The sequence below is a fragment of the Spermophilus citellus genome (genome assembly GCF_964194105.1).
Source record: "Spermophilus citellus genome assembly, chromosome: 5".
NCBI classification, from domain to species: Eukaryota; Metazoa; Chordata; class Mammalia; order Rodentia; family Sciuridae; genus Spermophilus; species Spermophilus citellus.
This window is the reverse complement of record NC_138186.1, coordinates 154623469-154643991: the sequence shown is the minus strand read 5'-3', so window position 1 is coordinate 154643991 and position 20523 is coordinate 154623469. Positions and strand designations below refer to the sequence as shown.

The following is a 20523-nucleotide window of genomic DNA, read 5'->3' as shown; positions in this document are numbered from 1 at the left end:
TAGAACTCTCTCAACCTAAAGGTATAATGAAAAGTTTTGTCAGTATAAGAATTTCCATACACCCTTTCATATTTTCATATTTTTAATGTCACTAGATAATAATGATTGATATTTTACTCTTTACTAGTCACTATGCATAAATTCTCTCATTTAATACTAATAACCCTGTCAGTACAGTTCTTCAGTTTTTATAACTAACAACATAGAAGTTATGCAATTTCCCCAAGGACTAGTAACTTTAGGAAAAAACAAAACAACTCAATAAACATTTGCTATGGACTGAATGTTTATGTATTCAAATTCATATGTTGAGGTTGTACCCTAATGTGAAAATAGTAGTCTGGGCCATGGGGATGTAATTAGGTAAAGAGCGTGGAGCCTTCATGGAATCAGCCCTTGTAAAAATACAAAACTTCACCACTCTCTATTCTTTATCATGTGAGGATATGAGAAGTCATGTTTGAACCATGAAGAGGACTCTTACTAGAACTCAATAATGCTAGCACCCTGATCTGACACTTCCCAGGCTCCAGAAATGTGATAAATAAAATTCTGCTATTTAATCCACTCATTTATTATATTTTTGTTATAGCAGCTCAGCTAAGCAACATTGGACTCTGAAGTTACCATCCACATGAATCATATTTTACTGTTTATTATATGCACGTAATTTTTATTGTAAGGGTATTTATACATCAATAAAATATGACTTCCTTTGGAGCAGGCTCCATGTTTTATTCATTTTATTCAATGAATGAATGAATGAATACATTATTAAAGTGACAGGCATAGACAGCTATCAAGAGTAATAAAAATAAACGATTTTATCCAGAGAACAATGATTTTTAGATCCATTATTTCTCTTATAAAAGTGGTCTTGAGCTTTTTGAGCCTCAGTGTATTTATTTACACAATAAAGTTCTGAATGTGCCTATCTTAGACTATTATGGATAATGATGTGAAGCTACTTGTGAATTCAGCTTAGAAACTACACATTGTTAATGTATGTGCATAAAATATTAAGTTGGAAAACTTGAAAAATGTCATTCAGATGGGTTATTTGAATTTGAAAGAAATATAACCTATACTCAGAATGAATTATGTTCTCTTTGAAGTTGTTGCATAATCCATGCCCGTGGTCTTACTTTTGAATTTAAAAAGCAAAACATGAGTATTATAAGTAGCTATTTCTGTGTTGTTATTATTATCTTTTTAGATCAGGTGTGTTATCTACAAGAGCAAAAGCAAGGGATTTGGTGACTGAAAATTTGCTGCCTCTGATGGAGGGGCATGTTGTGTCCACCACCATTGTACTGAGGTCATTCACTCCTACGCTTGAGCCTGTGCCTCTCTAGGTGACCTCTCACAGCAGCATCCTCTACACACAAGCTACTCCTGAGGGTGTGTTTATTCTAAGTAATGCCTGCAGTGCCTTAGGTAATGATAAAGCGTTATGTCTTCAGAGTGCGAAAGCATTTAGACTTGGCTTTATCATCAGGCACAGGACTTTACCCCAAACAAAATATTCTCATGCTGACAGCCTCAGGTACCATGGTTGGTCTTCAGGGAGGAATCCCAGGGTCTCCAGCACTTTCCAATCATACTATGACAAATGTACCTGCTTCATCCCCAATTAACCTAACTCTGGACACACAAAACCTGCTTTTCTTGTACAAAATAATAATTAAAAAACACCTTACAGGCTGAGAATCCTTCAGACTGCCAAGAATTTCAGAAAAAGCACATCCTATTTTCTTGGGTCTCCATAACTGGTCTCTTCTCATATCCTACAATGTTTATAATTCCAGAGGTCTTATAAAAAACCAGGAGTAGGTATTTTATCATAGTCTTTAAAAGTTTCCAACTTGATTTTCCATCCTTTTGTAATATCAAACATTAAACACTCAGCTAAGAGAGAACCAGCATCAACCACATGCACACCATGTTCTTTGGAGTTGACACTTCATTGTTATAGTTGTCAATTGATGTCAAATGGCTGTATTGTAATGGCAGAGCCTGGGTCTGGCTCCTGACATAAACCATGTTCTCTTTTTATGTTTTCAATTGTTCTTTCTCTGTTGGCTCCTTTCTCAGATATAACAAACATGATTAAAGTTCTCTTCTAGTATACCATTCCTCCCCCTCCCTGAACTTTATAAATATTAACTGAACTACTTACTTTCTTTAATGCCAAACTCATTCAATTTATGGTAATATAACTTCTACCCACATTATACAACTGATACCTCTCAACGTTAACTGTAAACATTAACCTTGGGATTCCTTGGGTTGGATTGGTTGGATCCCATGTTCAAGCATATTGACACAGACTATTATACAGACTGAATGTTTCTATCTCCTATTTGAATTCTCAATAAGACCTAGTAAGATTATATTTGAAGATAGGGGTGTGGGTAATTAGGTTTAGATAAAGTTCTGTGTATGGGGCCCTTAGGATAGGTTTAATGCTTTCATAATAGAAAACAGAGTGTTTATGTCCCCCTCTCATACAAAGAACAGAGCATGTGCTCATATCAGAAAGGTGGTTGTATGAAACTCAAGGGGAAACCTCTCATCAGAAGTAGACAATGGTGGCATCATGATCTCAGACTTCCAGCCTCATAAACTCTGAGAAAATAAATCTGTTATTTGAGCCACACAGTCTGTGGTACTTTGTTATGGCAGCCTAAGCAGACCGAGACAGACTCCTCTTTGGTTTCCATGGCACTATGTCCTTCTGTTTCCCCTTTCTTCTTATTACCTTGTGTCTATTGCCCTCAAATTTCCCTTTCTATCACATCTCTTAAGCGAAAGTGTTCCTTAATGTTCTACCTTTTACTTTCCTCTTTTCTCCTGTTGTAATTGCTCTCTTGGATACTTTCAACATTCTGGCGATTGAGCTGCAGATCTAGGGCTCTAGCTAAGACCTCTCTTGAGCTTCAGACTTGAATTTGTGAGTATCCTATGGATGCCTCCATTTGACTGCCTTTATAGCATCTTCAACCAGAAAGCTTAAAACCCAACTCTTCAACATCTCCCATCCTACTCTACTCATATCTCCTCTATGTTTTATAGTAACTGTTTTCCCCATCACCCAGGCATAAATAGGAGGGTCATATTCTATTTTTAATTCCTTCTTTCAGCTCCCATAACTGGTACTCTAGTTCTAATAAATCCAACTCAGAATTTTTTTCACAGGCATCCCTTGGGTTCAACTTTCATCTCACTGCTCTAGTTTAAGGATCTTGTTTTTAAATTTTAAAAACTTTAAATTTTAAATTCTACTGAGTCTTTCTATAGCTCACTTTATCACATAAAGCTTACACATGATCATGAAACTTCACAAAGATCTTTAAGACACCTTGTGGATTACAGAAAATTGTCTAAACTTTATCTGAAAATATTGACCACCATCTAGAAGCCTCTCTCTGTATCTATAAATTTCCCCACCCTTGTAACAGATGCTCCTTGAATTTGAAGGAAGACCAAGTCATTGCCCTAATCAACTCCATGTAATTTCTCTGATATGTACAATTTTTCAGCTTCTCTAAAGTCCTAGGAATGGTAGCCTTGCAGACAAACACCCCATGATGGGATCCATCATTCTCCCCAAGCAGCAGCAGCTTCCCTGACACCAGCAAGACTGAACTTGAGACAATGATCAACTGGAGCACAGGCAGACCAAGATTGCTAACTATATAGACATCTCCACCCTTGACCTTTGTTCTCTCTCAATAAAATCCTTGCACTATGGTTAGTTCCTGAAAATGGTGCTTCAGACAGTGGTCCCTCACTTCCTGGTGTTACCCATGTTAAAACTAAAGTCCTTCACTGTTTTACCACTGCTTGCCTTTTTACTATTTGGATTCCTGTAAGCAAGTGGCCAAACTTGGCCTATTGGGATCCCTGGCCTAGAATTCCAGTAGCACAAATAGTCTTCTCCATGTTCTTCCTTTATACCAGAATCCACATTGTGTGCTAACATTTTTTAATCTTCACCTCTATTATTATATGTGAAATGATCTCACCATAGCACCATTTCTCTTGTCGAAAAAAATCTTTCAGGTCAAGTTCACATGCTGCTTTTACTAAAATATCCTTCCAGTCCTTTCACAGATATGACTTCATAGGTAGACTTAATCTCTCTCTTCCCTGGACACTCAGAATGCTATTGGTCCTCTAATATGGCACTTAACATGGAATATTTACTTAGGTCTTTGTCTGTCCATACTGTAGAGTGGTACAGTCAGTACCCTAATTTTATGTCTTTTTATCCTGAATATTATCTAGAACCATGTCAATTACCTAAATACTTTAAGCTTACTATTGAAACAATGATTGGTTGATTAAAGGAATGAATTAAGAGTAGATCCTCAAAAACATGTTTCCATCAAGTGATAAAATTCTAGAACAAATATTTTAATAAAACTCCTGATGCTTGCTATAAAATCATGTGAAAAATTATTATAAATTTCAAAGCCATGTACTGTATGATTAAGGAAAAGAATGATTTCAAAATGACAGATTTTTTCTCATTTACAAGCCAGAATAGTGTTTGAGTTTCTATCAGAGAGAAAAAGATGTTACAGCTATTTGATTGTGATATTGGTTGGCTCACTATCAGATTTCCTTTCCTAATAAAAGAAGGAAAGAAAAATCAAAATGCTTACGTCAACTTAGGTTTTGTAGCAGAGAACCAAGAGGGAAATTTCCTCAGAGCATCCTTCCACTTAATATTTCACTTAGCTCTTGTATTCAAAGCATAGTCAACTGTGTAAGAAACAACTACAGAAGTGAAAGAATGTTGTGTTCACTTAGGAATGTATGTTTTAAAATCACACCCTTATATCAATCTGATGCCTTTTTTTTTTTTTTTTGGTGGCAACTGCTTTCAGTTTTGCACGTAACTATGTATGCAAAAGGTCCAAGGAGTATATTGTCACATTTTAGCTTCATGTACCATCAAATTATTTGGTACTCATTGAGTTTATTTATCCTGAAAATAACTAAAAATATGAGTTTAACATTGAGTCATGGATATAATTACATTTTAAGGAAACATGTCATTTGCACAATATTTTACTTTCAGTGGAATGATGTTAACTCATTTTTCCTTGAACAGAAGTGATAAATAACTTGAATGTAAATAATTTACTTCTTTATAACTACCCATGGATTTCTGCGTTTCTTCTATTGCCAGAAAAGAGAAATCTCCTGTATCTTTATATTAGCATATGCCTTAACATTTTCCCATTTGATGACACTTAAAAAAAACAACTAAAGAAATAAGAGTTGTCAAAGACAATAATATATCAACATGCCTAAAAGGGCTTCTGTCCATAAATAACTCAAGTAAACCAAACTTCAGATTTACTGATTAAACTCCTCCTCTATTATATCTCAGAAAATGTAAAGCAAGGTCCTAACCCTTTTTTGTGTCAGATATTTGACTATGAGTAAAATTCAAGTACTCTTTGCAAAAATGCAGGCAATATCATCCTTCCCATACATTTCAGAGACAGCCTATCATGAGGATGTTGTTGGACTTGCGACTTCTTCTTAGAACCATATTCCAACATATAGATCAGCTGGAAGTTCATTACAGCATTTGCTCTGTGTTTATAGCTACATATGTAGCCTGCTGAATACCCTCAGCGCACCATGAATGTAGGAATTACATATCCAGAATGGTAATAAACTCACTGGGTTATGTGTTCTCTAGAGCTTCCAATCCCTTGTTTCAGCTGACAAAATTCTGTTAGATTTTTATTGCTGTAGAAAATATTAGATTGTGTTTTTTATAACTTTGGAGACAAACCAGGAAAACATAAAATGGCAATAAGAAAAGGTAAAAGCAGAGGCACTGCAATTTTTGTTACATTTTAAAATTACAGTCTCAAAGAGAGTTACAACAGAAGAAACAACTGAATAAATGAGTAAACAAATGACTGTTATCCATAGAAGTTAAGTTCCAAATACCCTCTGTGGGTCAGCTCATTGGCATGGTGAATATCGGAGAAGCTACAAATTGTACTAAGAAAGCTCCTGTTATTATTGTTAATTAGAACTAGGTTTCTCAACATAACACTAAGACAATTCTTGATAAGTTACAGCTAAGTGTTAAACAATTTTTTGATGAAACCAGGACTTCCTAGACAAACAAACCAGTTCATGTAGACTAAGGTGGTTTTTCTCTCAAATGCCAGATACCATCGCTAACTATATAGGTAAGATACCAAGTGGAATTAATTTATTAATTAATTTATTAATTTGTAATAGTGAAAGGAATTTTCTCAGATTATAAGGAAAGCTGTCCAGGTATGGGAGGGTTGTCAAAAATGAACAGTGAAGTCTGGCTGTCAGGTCGGATAACTCCATCTCATCCCTTGCAGCAAGCACTGCTTACCATTCACCAGTCACAATTTTCTTGGACAGGTGCCCTATACAGTTGTCACAAATGCATATTCCTGGGCACCAACATGAGACATCTCAATTCTATAGGTTCTCAGAACAGTGTTCAGTGACCAAAAATCATATGGAAGTTTCTGAAGAGCTAAAATGAAGGCAGACAAATGAGAAACATGGAGCTAGATATTGGTGGATGGCGGAATGTGTATGTAGTACAATAAAGGGAATCTCTTGCTCCCTATGAACATTCCAGTTTCATTCCATTTCATTTTGCTTTCTCTCATTTCATTCCTCTTAAGGAAAATCACTGTGATGCCATTTTACACTGGTATACTCTAAAATAGCCTATTCTTTTTCCCTCTCAAACCATGGGATTTTTGCTTTGCTTTTGTGCTGGACAATAATTCCTTGTCAGGAGGTTGCAATTGAGGGGATGTTGGCTAGAATCAAAAACCTCGGCAAGGGGGAAAAATTATTAAGCTACTTTTGTGATCAGCTTCTTGTAAATAACTTGAAATTGACATAGTGGGAAGTAGCACAAATTATTGGCTTTATCCTAACATTGATAAAACTTAGGGATGTCTTTTCTTGAAATAATAATAACCTTATGTATTTCAAAAACACGTTTTTCCCCAAACTTCCTTATCAGATTCCAAAATTATATGATTTCTGTAAAAGGTGTTTGTGCTTCAGCTTAGCACATAAAAATTACAAAACTCACAATTTTAATGCATATAGGGTTTTTGATATATGTTAAGATTTTAAAAAATCATATCAGTGTAAGACCTGTGCAAAAAAATGACTAAGTGGAAAAACAATGAAAAGTTTTACGAATTTACAATTGCTTAGTTTTCTTGCCTATGAAATGTAGAAAAATAACATACTTACTGGTTCAAGTGAATAGAATAGCTATACTATGGTATATAAATTATAATGGTTGCTATTAAAATTCTTCACTTTTAAAGAATTACTTCAAAGAGTAAAATTAATCATGATAATGGAAAAATTTTATGCTTTTTGACAATTCAATACTTTTTTACATCTTCAAGTGTCCTTGTTATTTTTCAAATTATTATAAATTATAATTATATTATAAATTATTATTATAGATTATAAGTGTTAAATTTTGTTTTTATGAGTCTCATAAAGATGACACAAGCAAATTTTTTGCATATGTTTCTTCTTAAAACAATCAGGGAAAAGATAGGAAGTTGTTATTATACAAACTGCTTAGAAGAATTACCAGAATACAAGACACCTGAACTTTGATGTTCACATTGACTCTCTAATTTGGGATCATCACTTTTATCTGGTCCTTTATTTATTCTGGTGTTTTGTGTCTAATAAACCATCCTAATCATGAACTTGAAGTAGAGATAGCCCAATTTACTTATAGCATTGTAGCATTGTAGAACATCTTTATTAAAATATGCATGAAAGTTCAAAGAATAAGAGATGATAAAGCAGTTATTAAGATGTTATTTCAGGACACGGTTGGTGCTTATCTGCAATCCAATTTGGAAACAGCCATTTCCTCAGGGGCTTAATTTCCTTGCTCTCTGTCCCTAATTAGTGATAGTGTGGTCCAAGAATGATAAAAACCAATTAGAAACTACCTTCTACTATGGTCCAAACTATAAATTAGAATTAATGTTTGCATCTTTGACCCAGACCCCAGAGGTGTATTGATGCTCCTCAGAGAGAGGACCCATACAAAAGGAAAAAAGTTACTGGGAGAACTGAAGCTTGTCTAGACAAAAATGAGGATGTGATCAGCCAGCTGTTGGTTCATGCTTCTTGCTGTGTCAAAGGAATAAAGACATGAACTTAATGAAAAACTTTAAGTTCTATCTTCCTACTGCAATAGAATGTGAAATTTGTTAAAGGAAGAAAAAGTAAGAAAAAAACTTAGGGGAAGAAGAGGGCAACAATTTGGACAAATACAGGAGAGAGAGAGGCGGGGGGCACGGGAGAGAGGGGGAGAGGGGGAGAAGTGGAGAGGTGGAGAGAGAGAGAGAGAGAGAGAGGACAAACTCGGATGAGATAACTCACTTGGCATTCCCTGCCCCCGGCTTCTTTCTTCGGAAAATGTTGAGGAACGTGTTGGAGCGGCAGGGCAGCTTGCCATCGCCCACATGCATGCGGACCACATCAGAGGTGGTGAAGGCACTGCGGACATTCCTCTCAGGTTTGGCAATGATGATGTACATCTTGGGAGTGAACATGCACCCCAGGGCCACTGTTACACTGAGGCTCACTGCAAAGCAGGTAGTGATGATCTTGTAGTTGCTCCCAAAGTAAATGGGCACAAAAGCCAGCCAGATGATGCAGGTGGTGTACATGGTGAAGGCGATGTATTTGGCCTCATTGAAGTTGGCCGGCACGTTCCGGGTCTTGAAGGCATAGTAGGTACAGCTCATGATGAGGAGTCCGTTGTAGCCCACAGGAGCCACCACACCCAGGTTGCTGGTATTGCAGATAAGGTAGACTTCCTTGATACTTGGGTAGGACAAAATGGGCATGGGAGGCTCCATGATGATCAAGGTTACCACCAGTGTTAGTTGCACACTAATCAAAATTGAGGCAATGATCACTTGGGCCCAGGCACTCATGAACCTGGGCTTGCGGGTACAGATCTTCTTTTTGCTGCCAGCAAGGATGCGTGCAATGCGATTGGTTTTGGTCACTAAAGCAGAGTAGCACATGGCAGAGGAGAGGCCAACTAGGAGGCGCTGGAGGTAGCAGGATGTGGTAGTCGGTTTGGCAATGAGAGTGAAAGGGCACACGTAACCCAGGAAGATGCCAGCTAGGATGATGTAGCAGAGCTCCCGACTGGAGGATTTGACCACAGGTGTGTCTCGGTACAGCACAAAGATGAGAGTGACAAACAGGGTAACGAGGATGCCCAGGCAAGAAAAGACGATGGCTATGATGGATTCTATGTTGCTCCACTCAAGATAGCGAACAGGAATGGGCTCACAGCCTGTAATGAGAAAAATCGTTAGAATGTGAACCTGAGATTTCCACTGAGCAATAGTGACAGTACTCAGTAGTTACCAGAGACATAGCTACAGCCACATTCTTCATGATTTATATTATTTTTATGCTTTTCACTAAATTCCTCAATGTTATACAAAGGTACTTCTATGTCTTCCCTGGAATATCATGTCCCCAAACCTAATCTCATTACAATCATGACATATAGAGCCTATAAAAATTAAGTTTTTTAACACCAGCATGATAAATAGATGACACCCTATAGATGGATCTTACTTCTACATTGTCAGAAAGAAAAAACAAACTGCTTCCAGTTTCAGTTCAGCTGTGATAAATTAATAGAATAAGATAGTTAGAAATAAACTAACACAACTTTTATTTTATGCACATTGTCCATAAGCAAGTGCAACTCATAGACAAGTATATTTGAGGCAGCAGAATGTTTTAAACATAAATTTAATTAGGAGTGTGTAGAAGAATCCGAATTTTTACGCTTACCACATAATTCTGTATTACCTGCTTAAATTCCTGTTAGTCATGACTGACATGCATCCAGCATTTGCGGGTCTTTGAGTTAGTAGCCTCTAACAGTCACACCAAAGAGGAATGAACTTTCTCTTCACCCATCTCTTGCAAGCAGAGACCAGCATCGTGTTTTTAAATGCTGCACTTATTTATTTCCTCTAGATGGATAAGTACATCTATTTTGTTTTTTAGAGTGAGAGAAAAATATGTCAGGCCCTCGAGACGATCCTTTTACAGGATTTTGTATTTGGTCTGGGCCAGTATTTCCCAAACTGCGGGAGTAAAAACATTTCCACAAATGTACAAAAAGACTCATTGTTCTATGGTCCTGGCAGCAAGGAAACCACCAGAGACTATTTTAGGGTTGTTCAGTTAGTCAGAACCAACCCACCTCAGTGAACATGTTTTTGTATGCCAACCAATGGATGTTAGCTCTTACTGTTGAAGATCACACGGCAGGGGACACACTCACTTCAATAAGTGCATGCCCACTAACCCACAGCAGTCTCACACCAGTATTGTATTTCTACAGATGATGTGAATCACTTTATGTTCAGAAGTTTATCAATCCCTGAAGTCAGTACTTTACAAGAACCCCATAGAAAATGAGCAGTCTCTTCCGCTCAGAGAAAACTTATCTGTAGAGTATAACTATACCTTGTTATACTTTAGCAATAAATTCAGCTTTTGTACTTTTAAAAATTCCACATAAAGTTGTCCCTCAGTATTGATGGGAAATTGGTTCCAGTACCCCCACTAGTACCAAAATTTGCTGATGCTCAAGTTCATTATATAATATGGTATAATTTGTTTGCAAATAACTTCTACACATCCTTCTGTGTAAATAATTTCTAGATTATTCATAATATCTAATGCAATGTAAATATTATATAAATACTTTTTTGCCCTGCATTGTTTAGGGAATAAGGACAAGGAAAAACTCTGTAAATGGTAAGTACAAACTCAACCATTGTTATGATTTGGATATGAAGTGTTCTCCTAAAAGTTAATGTGTTGGAAATATGACACCCAATGTAGCAATGTTCAGAGGTAAAATAATTAAATTATGAGAACTGTTTAACTCCATCAGTGAATAAATTCATTTGATGGATTAGTAGTTTGAATGAACTAATTTAGTAACTGTAGGTAAGTGGGAAATGGCTGGAAGAAACAGGTCACTGGGGGCATACTTTGGGGTTGCATTATGTTGGTGACTCCTTGTGCTTGCTGTCTCTCTGTCTCTCCATCCCTCCTTTGCTTCTTGTCTACCATGAATTGAATAACTTTCCGCTGCCATATCTTCTGCCATGATGTTCTTCCTCACCTCAGGCCCAGAGCAATTAAGCCTGCTGACCATGGCCTGAGACCTTTAAAACCATGATCCCCAATACACTTTCCCCTTCTAAGTTGTTCTTGTCAGGTATTTTGGTCGCTAACACAATGATCATAGTCTAACTATATATTATGTATATATGTCTACAGTACATGAATAGTTCATAAAACATATTAGCAACAGGGAAATTTTTTTCCACCCATTGTTGGTTGGATCCAAACATGCAGAACCAGCAAATACAGAAGGCCAACTGTATTTAGTCTTACTGTCTTTCATATTTCTAGAGATTTCAACGATATTGTTTTAAAGACCCTCATTTAGAAAGATTTCTGAAGATGCTGTGACCAAGTTTGACTTGCTGGGACCCTCAAGTCCAAACTGTCCTTCCCACATACTACATAAGAGTCAGTCTAAAAATGAAAATACTTACACTGCATATAATTCAAGAAACTGAAATAAGGAAGATCAGAACAGAGCACATAAGTCTTCAGATAATCCTAGATACCTGGGTTATATAAGAATCTTTCCTTTTGTATGGTCTGAAAGGTTTACACCATGCTAGGGATAAATTAACAACATGGCACATATTGAAGAACTATTGCCCATTGTTATAGGAAGCTTCTAAGATGTTCTCCAATGACCCTCACCTCTTAATATTTATGTACTTGTGTAATCTCCTCCTCTCAAGTATGAGCAGGGCTGGCAAATTGCTTCTAGTCTATAGAAAACAGCATCCCAATGGATGTTGCTTTCAAGCTTAGGTTACATAAGTTAATGACTTCCATCCTACTAGCACACTGTCTCTTGCTAACTCTGTTGAAGAAACCTGCCATGTTGAGGTTAATAAGACAAGGAACTAAGGGCTGTCCTTGCCCAACCACCTGCAAAATATGAGTTCTCAGTTCAACATCCTTTGAGGCAAGGTATAATCCTGCCAACAACCTCATAAATGAGTTTAGAAGTGTACCCCTCCCCCATCAAGCCTTCAGGTTAGACCCCATCCCTAGTCCTGTGAAAGATTCCAAAGCAAGAACCCAGTTAAACAAATGCCTGACCTGCAGAAACTGAGATGATAAGTGTGTGTTGCATTAAGTTACTAGATTTTATGTAATTTATTACAGAGCAAGCGATAACTAATTTATCCACTAAACCTAACCCCTAATCCAGTAGACAATGCTAAAATCCCTTGCCTTAGGGCAGTTTCAGACATAAAGAGTCAAAACATTTTTTAGGTTTTCGCTATGTCTTTAAATCTAATGTTACCTCATAATAAATTCCTATTACACTAACTGCCCAACATTGTCTACTAGTTAATTAAGTAATTATGAATTATTGCTACTTCTCCTTTCCTTTTTCTATCTACTGATGTGATTCTCATAATAGCAACCTTATAAACCTTAATCAATTTAGGAGAATCTCAGTATGTGTTTTTATCATTCAAGAAGTGTTCCTGCTCAGAATAGAATTTGAGCACTCAAGTACTAAATTTTGACTTGATATTGCTTTGCTATGACTTTTATACTTAAAATTGCTTTACTATGTTTTTATACTAAAATTAAGAAGGAACACTTCTAAGTTTGATATACAATAAGCAGTACAGTCAGTATTATAAAGTCCAATACTTTACCCCAACCTAAATTTTTCTAATAATAACTGAAGTAGAGCCTTCTCTATGGTATATTTTGGGTACTGCTAAAATGAAGAAGAAGATACATAAACTAATGGTGCATATGGTTCCAGAATGATTCATTTGTTTGAAATTATATTCTTTTTTTTGTCAGTCCTAAGGATCAAATCCAATACCCTGACACCCTCTACAGAAGCACTCTATCACTGAGCCACAACTTCAGTCTCAGAAACATTTTAGGTCTTTGGATGTTTTCTGAAAATAAGCAATGATATTAATTACTTGATATCATAATGTTACCTAAAATAATTACTCTCATGAAGGTTTACTCATAGTAAAAAAGTTACTATAGAAACTAAAGATAGAGTAAAACTAATAAAGATACAGATATATAAATATTTTAGACATGCTTTGATGAAAAGTCCTTACTCTACCCAACTGTCTCATATAAAACGACAAAAAAGCATTTTTTCAATAATAAAAACTTTATGGGGAGGTTCACAGATTGAACTTCAGATATACAAAATCAGTCAGAAAATGTTCTAAAAATATCTCAGAATGGTCATGTTGTAAGATTCATAAAGAAAATATTGGCAAAGCCCTAATGCCTATCTGGTGGCACCAGATAAACTATCCAATGGACACTGTAGAAAATCCTCATGAAAAAAAAGAATTTATTTTAAGAGGGACAAATTGATAATGTATTAATGGGAAAACATTTCCAGGATAGCAGAAGATGAAGCTAGTTCATACTTAATTTCTGTTTTAATTATTCTTCAAAAGTTGTGAAGATGAGCATTGACTGATAAAACTGCAAAAGGATCCTTTAAACAATCTCCAAATGGGTTGCATACAGTTGTCCCCCTCTATGATTTACAAATATGCCTGCATTCAAACAGTATGTTTGTTTTCTGAACAGGTTGGAGAATTTTCCTGTTGAAAAGAAACAATCCTTACAACCGCTAAATTACAATTAGATTTGTATTTCTTAGGTAGAATATTACAACTTATGAATCCAATGATATGGGAACTGGAAATGGTAAGAACAAACTCTATGGAGAATTTCACAGATTGAAAAAAGGTTTTCATGAATTTAAACTTTGTAAGATTATCTTCATTATTCCCAATCTTGTGAAAAAAATAAAAGGGGACCTTAATGTTACTTAAGATTATACCTTGTAGTGATTTTAAACTGAGCTTCCCTGAGAGGATAGAAAACAGAAGGCCCATGACCAATGTTAACCCTAAGCCCTTACAGCAAGCTAATGACAACACAGTGGAATTCTGTGTAAGATACCTGTAAGAAGTTTCTTTCTTATATCATACTCCCTTTTGTGTATTCTTGCTTATTCATATTTTTCTTTACTGACTTCAGGATATAAATCTGAGCCCATCTTTACTAGTTACCTTACTAGTATTAGGAATTCACCTAAGCCTAGATTTTACTAGAGACAGTCATTACTCCAACTCAATAATTCATTTATAGCAAGCTGTTGATAGTAAAGATAACTTGAGGAATAATATAAATGTATGTTACAATAACTTTTCCAATGTATCTTGTATATGCAAAGATTTGAAAGGATAAGAGTTCAGATCTTTGAAAGGATTCAGAAGACTCACAGAATGTACTTACATAGTGGTTTCATTTAAAGGCAGAAGTTGTGTTATAAAAAGGAGAGTACAGGTCACCAAGAACTCAAAAGATATCCAGTGCAAGCTTTTATTCATGTACAAATAAACTTCATCTTCAGATTGACCTATCAAGATCTGTCTTATTGCTTTGAGATAGCTCAAAGCAGAAATTCCCAGTAGAGTCTTTTTATCATCCTCAAGATGTGAAGCTGAGTCAAGCTGTTGAATTGGTTATGCCAAATGAAATTTATCAGTAAGAAAGCTGGATTTGTCACCAGTGAAGTTTCAAATTTTAAAATATATTTCATAAATCCCAATTCCCACAACATGGGCAAAAGTCAAAGAAAGATACTAAAGGCATCTCCATAGGTGATCATAAATTTGTCCAAGTCTAGCTGCAAAATATCTCTCCTACTCAGTATATCATATACAGATAAAAAACGTCTTTATGCTACAAGGAGATTAAATATTCTTGTGTTTTAACAGTAGCAGTTTGTCATGGAAACAGCCAGAAACATTCTGGCAACTCCACCATGACTGCTTTTTCTTTTGGGAATATCCTAAATTCTTTTCCTTCTGTGAAAACCAGACTCTTCAATGCCAATTCAGACTCACCCAAAACAGAATCAATCACCTGTAGATTAGAGCTGATAATTTAAATTTTGAATAACTTCTTCTAAGTTGACTTTATTTCTTTTCTCTTTTTTCCTATATATTTTTAGATTTTCTACATTTGAAAAGCATTAACTTTGCCATCTTGATGGAATTAACTATAATGTCCAAATTATCTACATGTAATGTAATGAGGTTTTTTTTGGTGGAGGGGGGGCATAAAAATGTGTTAACCAGCCACTTGGATGTTTTTGGGTCTCCCAGGACTAGAAGGGGTAGGAATTACCTAAATTTAACCAGTGGTAAGTCATGTGCTAAGCCTACTTGACCCCTAGCCTATCTGATTGAAAAGAAGACTTTATGGTGTTGTTCATATGACATTTGAAGTCCTGAGAACTTAAAGACTTGGCAAATGTTCATGGTTACTGTTATCCCAGAGAATCCAGAGCCATCAGACAAGTAAGTTTCCTGCTAGGAGAGTACAAATTACTGAATAAAATCTGAGACATGGTGACAACTCTAATCCGAGGACCAGAAGCTAACTTCTAATTTTTTAATCAAATATTTGAGAGGCTAAAGTTTAACATCAGACTTCTTTCTAATTAGATTAAGTCAAATTTAACTTGAATCAAGAAGTAAAGAAAGGCAATAACCATTTCACCCAAAGCTTCTCTAGGCAATTCCTAACAATTCCTACTAATTTATGATTGTATAAGGCCTCAGAGAAATACACTTTCCTTAATATTATTTCATTAATATCAATTGACTACAAGGTGAAATTCTATTTATAATTCAATGTCCAGCTTAAATGTTCCTTTTCTTTTTTTTTCCCTGTGAAGGCTTTTCTCTTCCCAGGGAAAAATAATTGCTTCTTTCTTGGTGTTTGTATGACATTTTGCACATATCCTTATTGTAGGACTTTTATTCTAATTAACTGTTTACATGTGCAGTTTCAAATGACACTCCTTATATTTGTTTCATTCTCCTGTAAATCCTCAAGTCTCCAAACATGCCTCACACTAAACAAATAGCAGGGTATCTTACAGAATTAAATAAAGAAGTAGGTAGTAGTGTGAGAGGTCACACAACTGTTGGGATGGAGAAAAATATTAAATTTGTTACTTCCTGTAACATTAATTTCTGTTTTTTTTAAGGGAAGTTTCAATGTAGTCTTGTCTTTCTGATAAATCCTCTTATGCTATTTGACATTTTAAAAGAAATAAATAGTATTGGATTACTTATAGTTGGTTAGTGAATTATTAAACTACTGTCATGTTATATATCATTGTGAGAGAATCTTGTTTATGCATCATAAGACATAAAGCATAAAAATGCTGAATTCAAATGTGCATTTTCCCAGTGAGAAAATATAAAAAACTTAAAAGCTTCAAAAAACACTTCCTCTAAGAAATGCAATGATTTCTCTTCATAGCCGAAACATGACACATCCCGATGAAAATTTTAAAGTCACTTAAAAGCATATTTTATTCATTGATATTAGCATCTTTGGAATGTGTAAAAAAAAAGTAGCTGTCTAGAAGAGTAATTCAAAAATATTTTCAGAAAATCTACCTTCAGGAAAAAAAAATCATTCCTCAAATTTTGATTTCTCGTTTAAATTAAAATTTAATAAAAAAATCCACCCTTGAAAACAAAACATCTACTTAAAGGCAGTGCCTTTGCTCTTCAGAGTATTTCTATGATTTTGGTATTTCATGCCAGTGGGTTTTCTCTTCACAACTACCACTACCATGGCAACATCAGCAACACATTGCCATGTCCCCTGCCCTTGCTCTGTGCTTGACATGGCAAATGGGGTCTGTTTTTCCACTCATGTCTGCAAGTGAAAGGAATGCAGAAATACTAGGTGTCATTAAAACATATGTATAAATTAATATGCAGGATGCGTGTTCTGTAAGATCCTAAGGTAATATTTACAAAGTGGTTTGGATATATGATCCAAGAGTAGCTGCTTTGCAGAGCTAAAGGCAGAATCTGAGCCGTTGCCTGGCTCGACTCATTTGACTGTTAAAGTGACTTACATCTATGATGCCTCACAATATGGTACATCTTTAGAAAAAAAATAATTACGCTATTATCCTTCTGTGTATAGTCAGAGAGGCTTTCTTTTGCTTTACCAAGTTAAAGAGTCCTCATCAATGGTAGTTATGATTTCCAGTGGGCTGACAATATGCCCACAATGGAAGATCTCCAGGGAATAAAACGCATGTCTTTGAGTTCCATTATTACAATATATTAAATCTTTTATAAAAGGTTTTCTTTTTTGGTATCTTAATGTTTTAAAATACGATAAAGTTCTTTTTCATGTATGAGGTAAACTCTAATTCAAGTGAAAACAGAGCAATAGGAAGTTTGGGAAAGTTCAAAAGAAGGTGGACAAGAGAAAAAACTCTCGTCCTTCCAAGCCAGGACTTCTGACTTCTAAGACCAACCTAAGAAAGGGATCACTTTTGTCTTTGTGTCTCTTCAATCATCTGTGATCTCAGAGAGCAGAGAGGAATGACTATTAAATCAACCTCAGCTCCAAAACAGAATGGGCCTCTGTGGGACCTGCTTATACAAGAAAAAGATGCCCAGCAGGAAGCTCATATTATAAAGGACGAGAAAAAATTAGAAAAGAGACAACATAGAGTGAGGGGGGTGGATTGGGTCTACAGGAGGTTGGCAAAACTTTTCCATGCGAGCCCACTGCATGAAAAAGGAGATAAATGACATCAGAGGGACCATTAGGCCCTGGGGAGAAAAAACCCTGGATTTACATTCTGATTTTTCTAATAAACAGCTACATTAATCTAGATGAACGTGGATGAGTCCCTTCTGTCTAATTCTCCAATTTAACAAACATTTACTAGGTAACTCTTATGTCTAAGGCATTGGGCTTTGAGTGAGAGGGTATTTTAGTACTATAGCATAAGAGTTTAAACCTGAGGGAGGGCAGGCACTGATTGCATCAGAATCTGTAGGATCCCACCCCAAAACTAGCAAATGGGAATCTCTGGAGGTAGCTAATTCCTGAGTAATTTTTAGGCACATGAAAGTTTGAAAGCCAGCTTTTAGGTAGAGATTTTAAAAAAAATGAGTGCAGTTTGTACCTTCAAAAATATTCTGATCTAATTTCCTTTTCTTTAAAAAGGGCCTTTGTACTAGGTGATTTCCAAAAGTTTTCTGATAACTCACTTTAATGTTTTTTTTTCTAACAGTTAACCTTTTACATGGTACTATCAGTTAATATGTATAATTTTAGTTATGTGACCTGGTTCTACTTATCCAGCCATTTATAGATGGTTTGAATAAACCACAAGAATTTTATTGTCATATTCTTCTTTAGAATCAAGTAAAAACTTCCTCTTCTCCTCTGATGCTTCCCCCCACCCCATATTTTTTACATTGGTTCATATTAGTTATACATAACATTAGGATTCAGTTTGATATCATTATAAATGATGTATTATAATTTGCTCTAAGTCAGTCCCAAGTACTTCTCCTTACCCTCTCGTCCTCCTCCCCTTGTTCCCTTTCCTTTTCTCTACTGATATTTTTGGTATTTACTTATTGTTGTTTTTTTTAAATTACTGCCTTGTGCATATACATAATGGTGAGATTCACTGCAATATATTCATATATTTTACATAGGAAAGTTAGGTCAGATTCATTCCACAGTTTTTCCCTTATCCCTTTTCTCCTCCCTCCCCCTCAATCCCCTTACTCTACTCTGTTGATCTTTCTTTTATTTGATAGTATTTGATAGAGTCCTGCTTAACCCCTGAGCCACATCCGAGCCTTTTTGATTTTTTAATTTGAGACAGGGCCTCACTAAGTTGCTGAGGCTGGCTTTGAACTTTAAACCTCCTGCCTCAGCTTCCTAAAATGCTGGGATTACAGGTGTGCACTACCGTGTCAGACTCTCTTTTTTTCTTTACTCTTGACTAGCTTCCACTGTCAAAGAAAACATTGGACCTTTGACTTTCTGTGTCTGGATTATTTTACTTAGTGTGGTAGTCTCCAGTTTCATTCATTTACCAGCAATTGCCATACGCTCATATTTCTTTATGGCTGAATGATAGTCCATTGTGTATATATGCCATACTTACTTTATCTACTTATCTGATGAAGGACACCTTTGTTGGCTCCATAGCTTGGCTATTGTGAATTATAGAGCTCTAAACATTGATGTGGCTGGACACCTACGGTAGGCTTATCTTAGATCTTTTGGATACATACGGAGGAGTGGGATAGCTGGGTCATATGGTGGTTCCATTCCTTCTGTTTGGAGGAATCTCTATATTGTTAATAAGTGGGCAAAAGAACTAAACAAACTTATCAAAAGAAGAACTACAAATGGCCAACAAATACATGAAAATATGTTTATATCTCCAGGAATTAGCAAAATGCAAATCAAAATCAGAATGAGATTCCATCTCATTCCAGTCAGAATGACAATTATCAATAATACAAATGATAATAAGTGTTGTTGAGAATATGGAGAAAAAAGTTACATTCATACATTGTTGTTGGGGCTGCAAATTAGTGCAATCCCTCTGAAGCTTTTGATGGTACCCAGGGAAGCAAGAGATCAGGATTTAGTGAACTGGGTTCTGCTTTCAACTAGTTGCACGGAAGTAGACATGATGCACCCTCCCTCACCCCTATAGGCTTCAGCTTCTTTGTGAGATGAGAAGTTAGGTTATTCAAATGACAAAGCCTACATGTACTCAAATGACAAAATTCCTAGGGCTTATGACTCTTGAAATTTATAAAACATGTTAGTGAGAAACCTCTTATCTGTGAACTCATGCCATGGTCTGTGGAAAACAAAATTCGTATACATGAGCATTGCTCTTTGGGAAGTTATAAACTTCCAGGATCAATCCATCTTAGCCCCACTGACTTTACTATTGAATTATCTCTTGCACTCATTTTTTCCTCTTCATCCCCACTGCAGCGGCCCTAGACTCTGAAATGATTCACTGAGACCAACAGGACAGCTTCTTGACTGCTGTGTTTCCAGTCGAATTTACACTCCACCCCACCACCAGGCCTGTCCCTTGGTAAACAGATACCATGTCACTCATCACCCCAAAGCCTTTCAGTAGATGCACATAATTTGATCAATTTCTTTCCCCAGTACCCTCCTTTTCCCTCCTCTCCTCTCTCCCCAAATCAGATTGCTCCAATTTGCAGATTGATTTTTATTGTTGTTAATTATATATGTAATTATATATAATTTTTATATACAATATTCATCATATATTCATACATTATGTATATTTATATTATCTAATATGTATACTTATATACATTAATAATAAAATAAAATCCTTCAGTATTTCTCCTGTGCTAAAGCCAGAATAAACATAGGGGAAGATCA

The 20523-nt window shown here is 35.8% G+C and overlaps 1 protein-coding gene across 3 annotated transcripts in view; it reads right to left on the bottom strand.

The window, feature by feature from the left end:
* The window catches only part of GRM1 (glutamate metabotropic receptor 1), a gene marked incomplete at both ends in the record, with an annotated part of 392517 nt that overhangs the window by 26798 nt on the left and 345196 nt on the right, over positions 1–20523 (bottom strand). For all 3 annotated transcript variants that reach the window (XM_081295885.1, XM_081295886.1, XM_081295887.1), the window contains one exon: positions 8461–9391. In XM_081295885.1, the coding sequence (XP_081152011.1) occupies positions 8461–9391 (931 nt within the window). The remainder of the gene's footprint in view (positions 1–8460; positions 9392–20523) is intronic.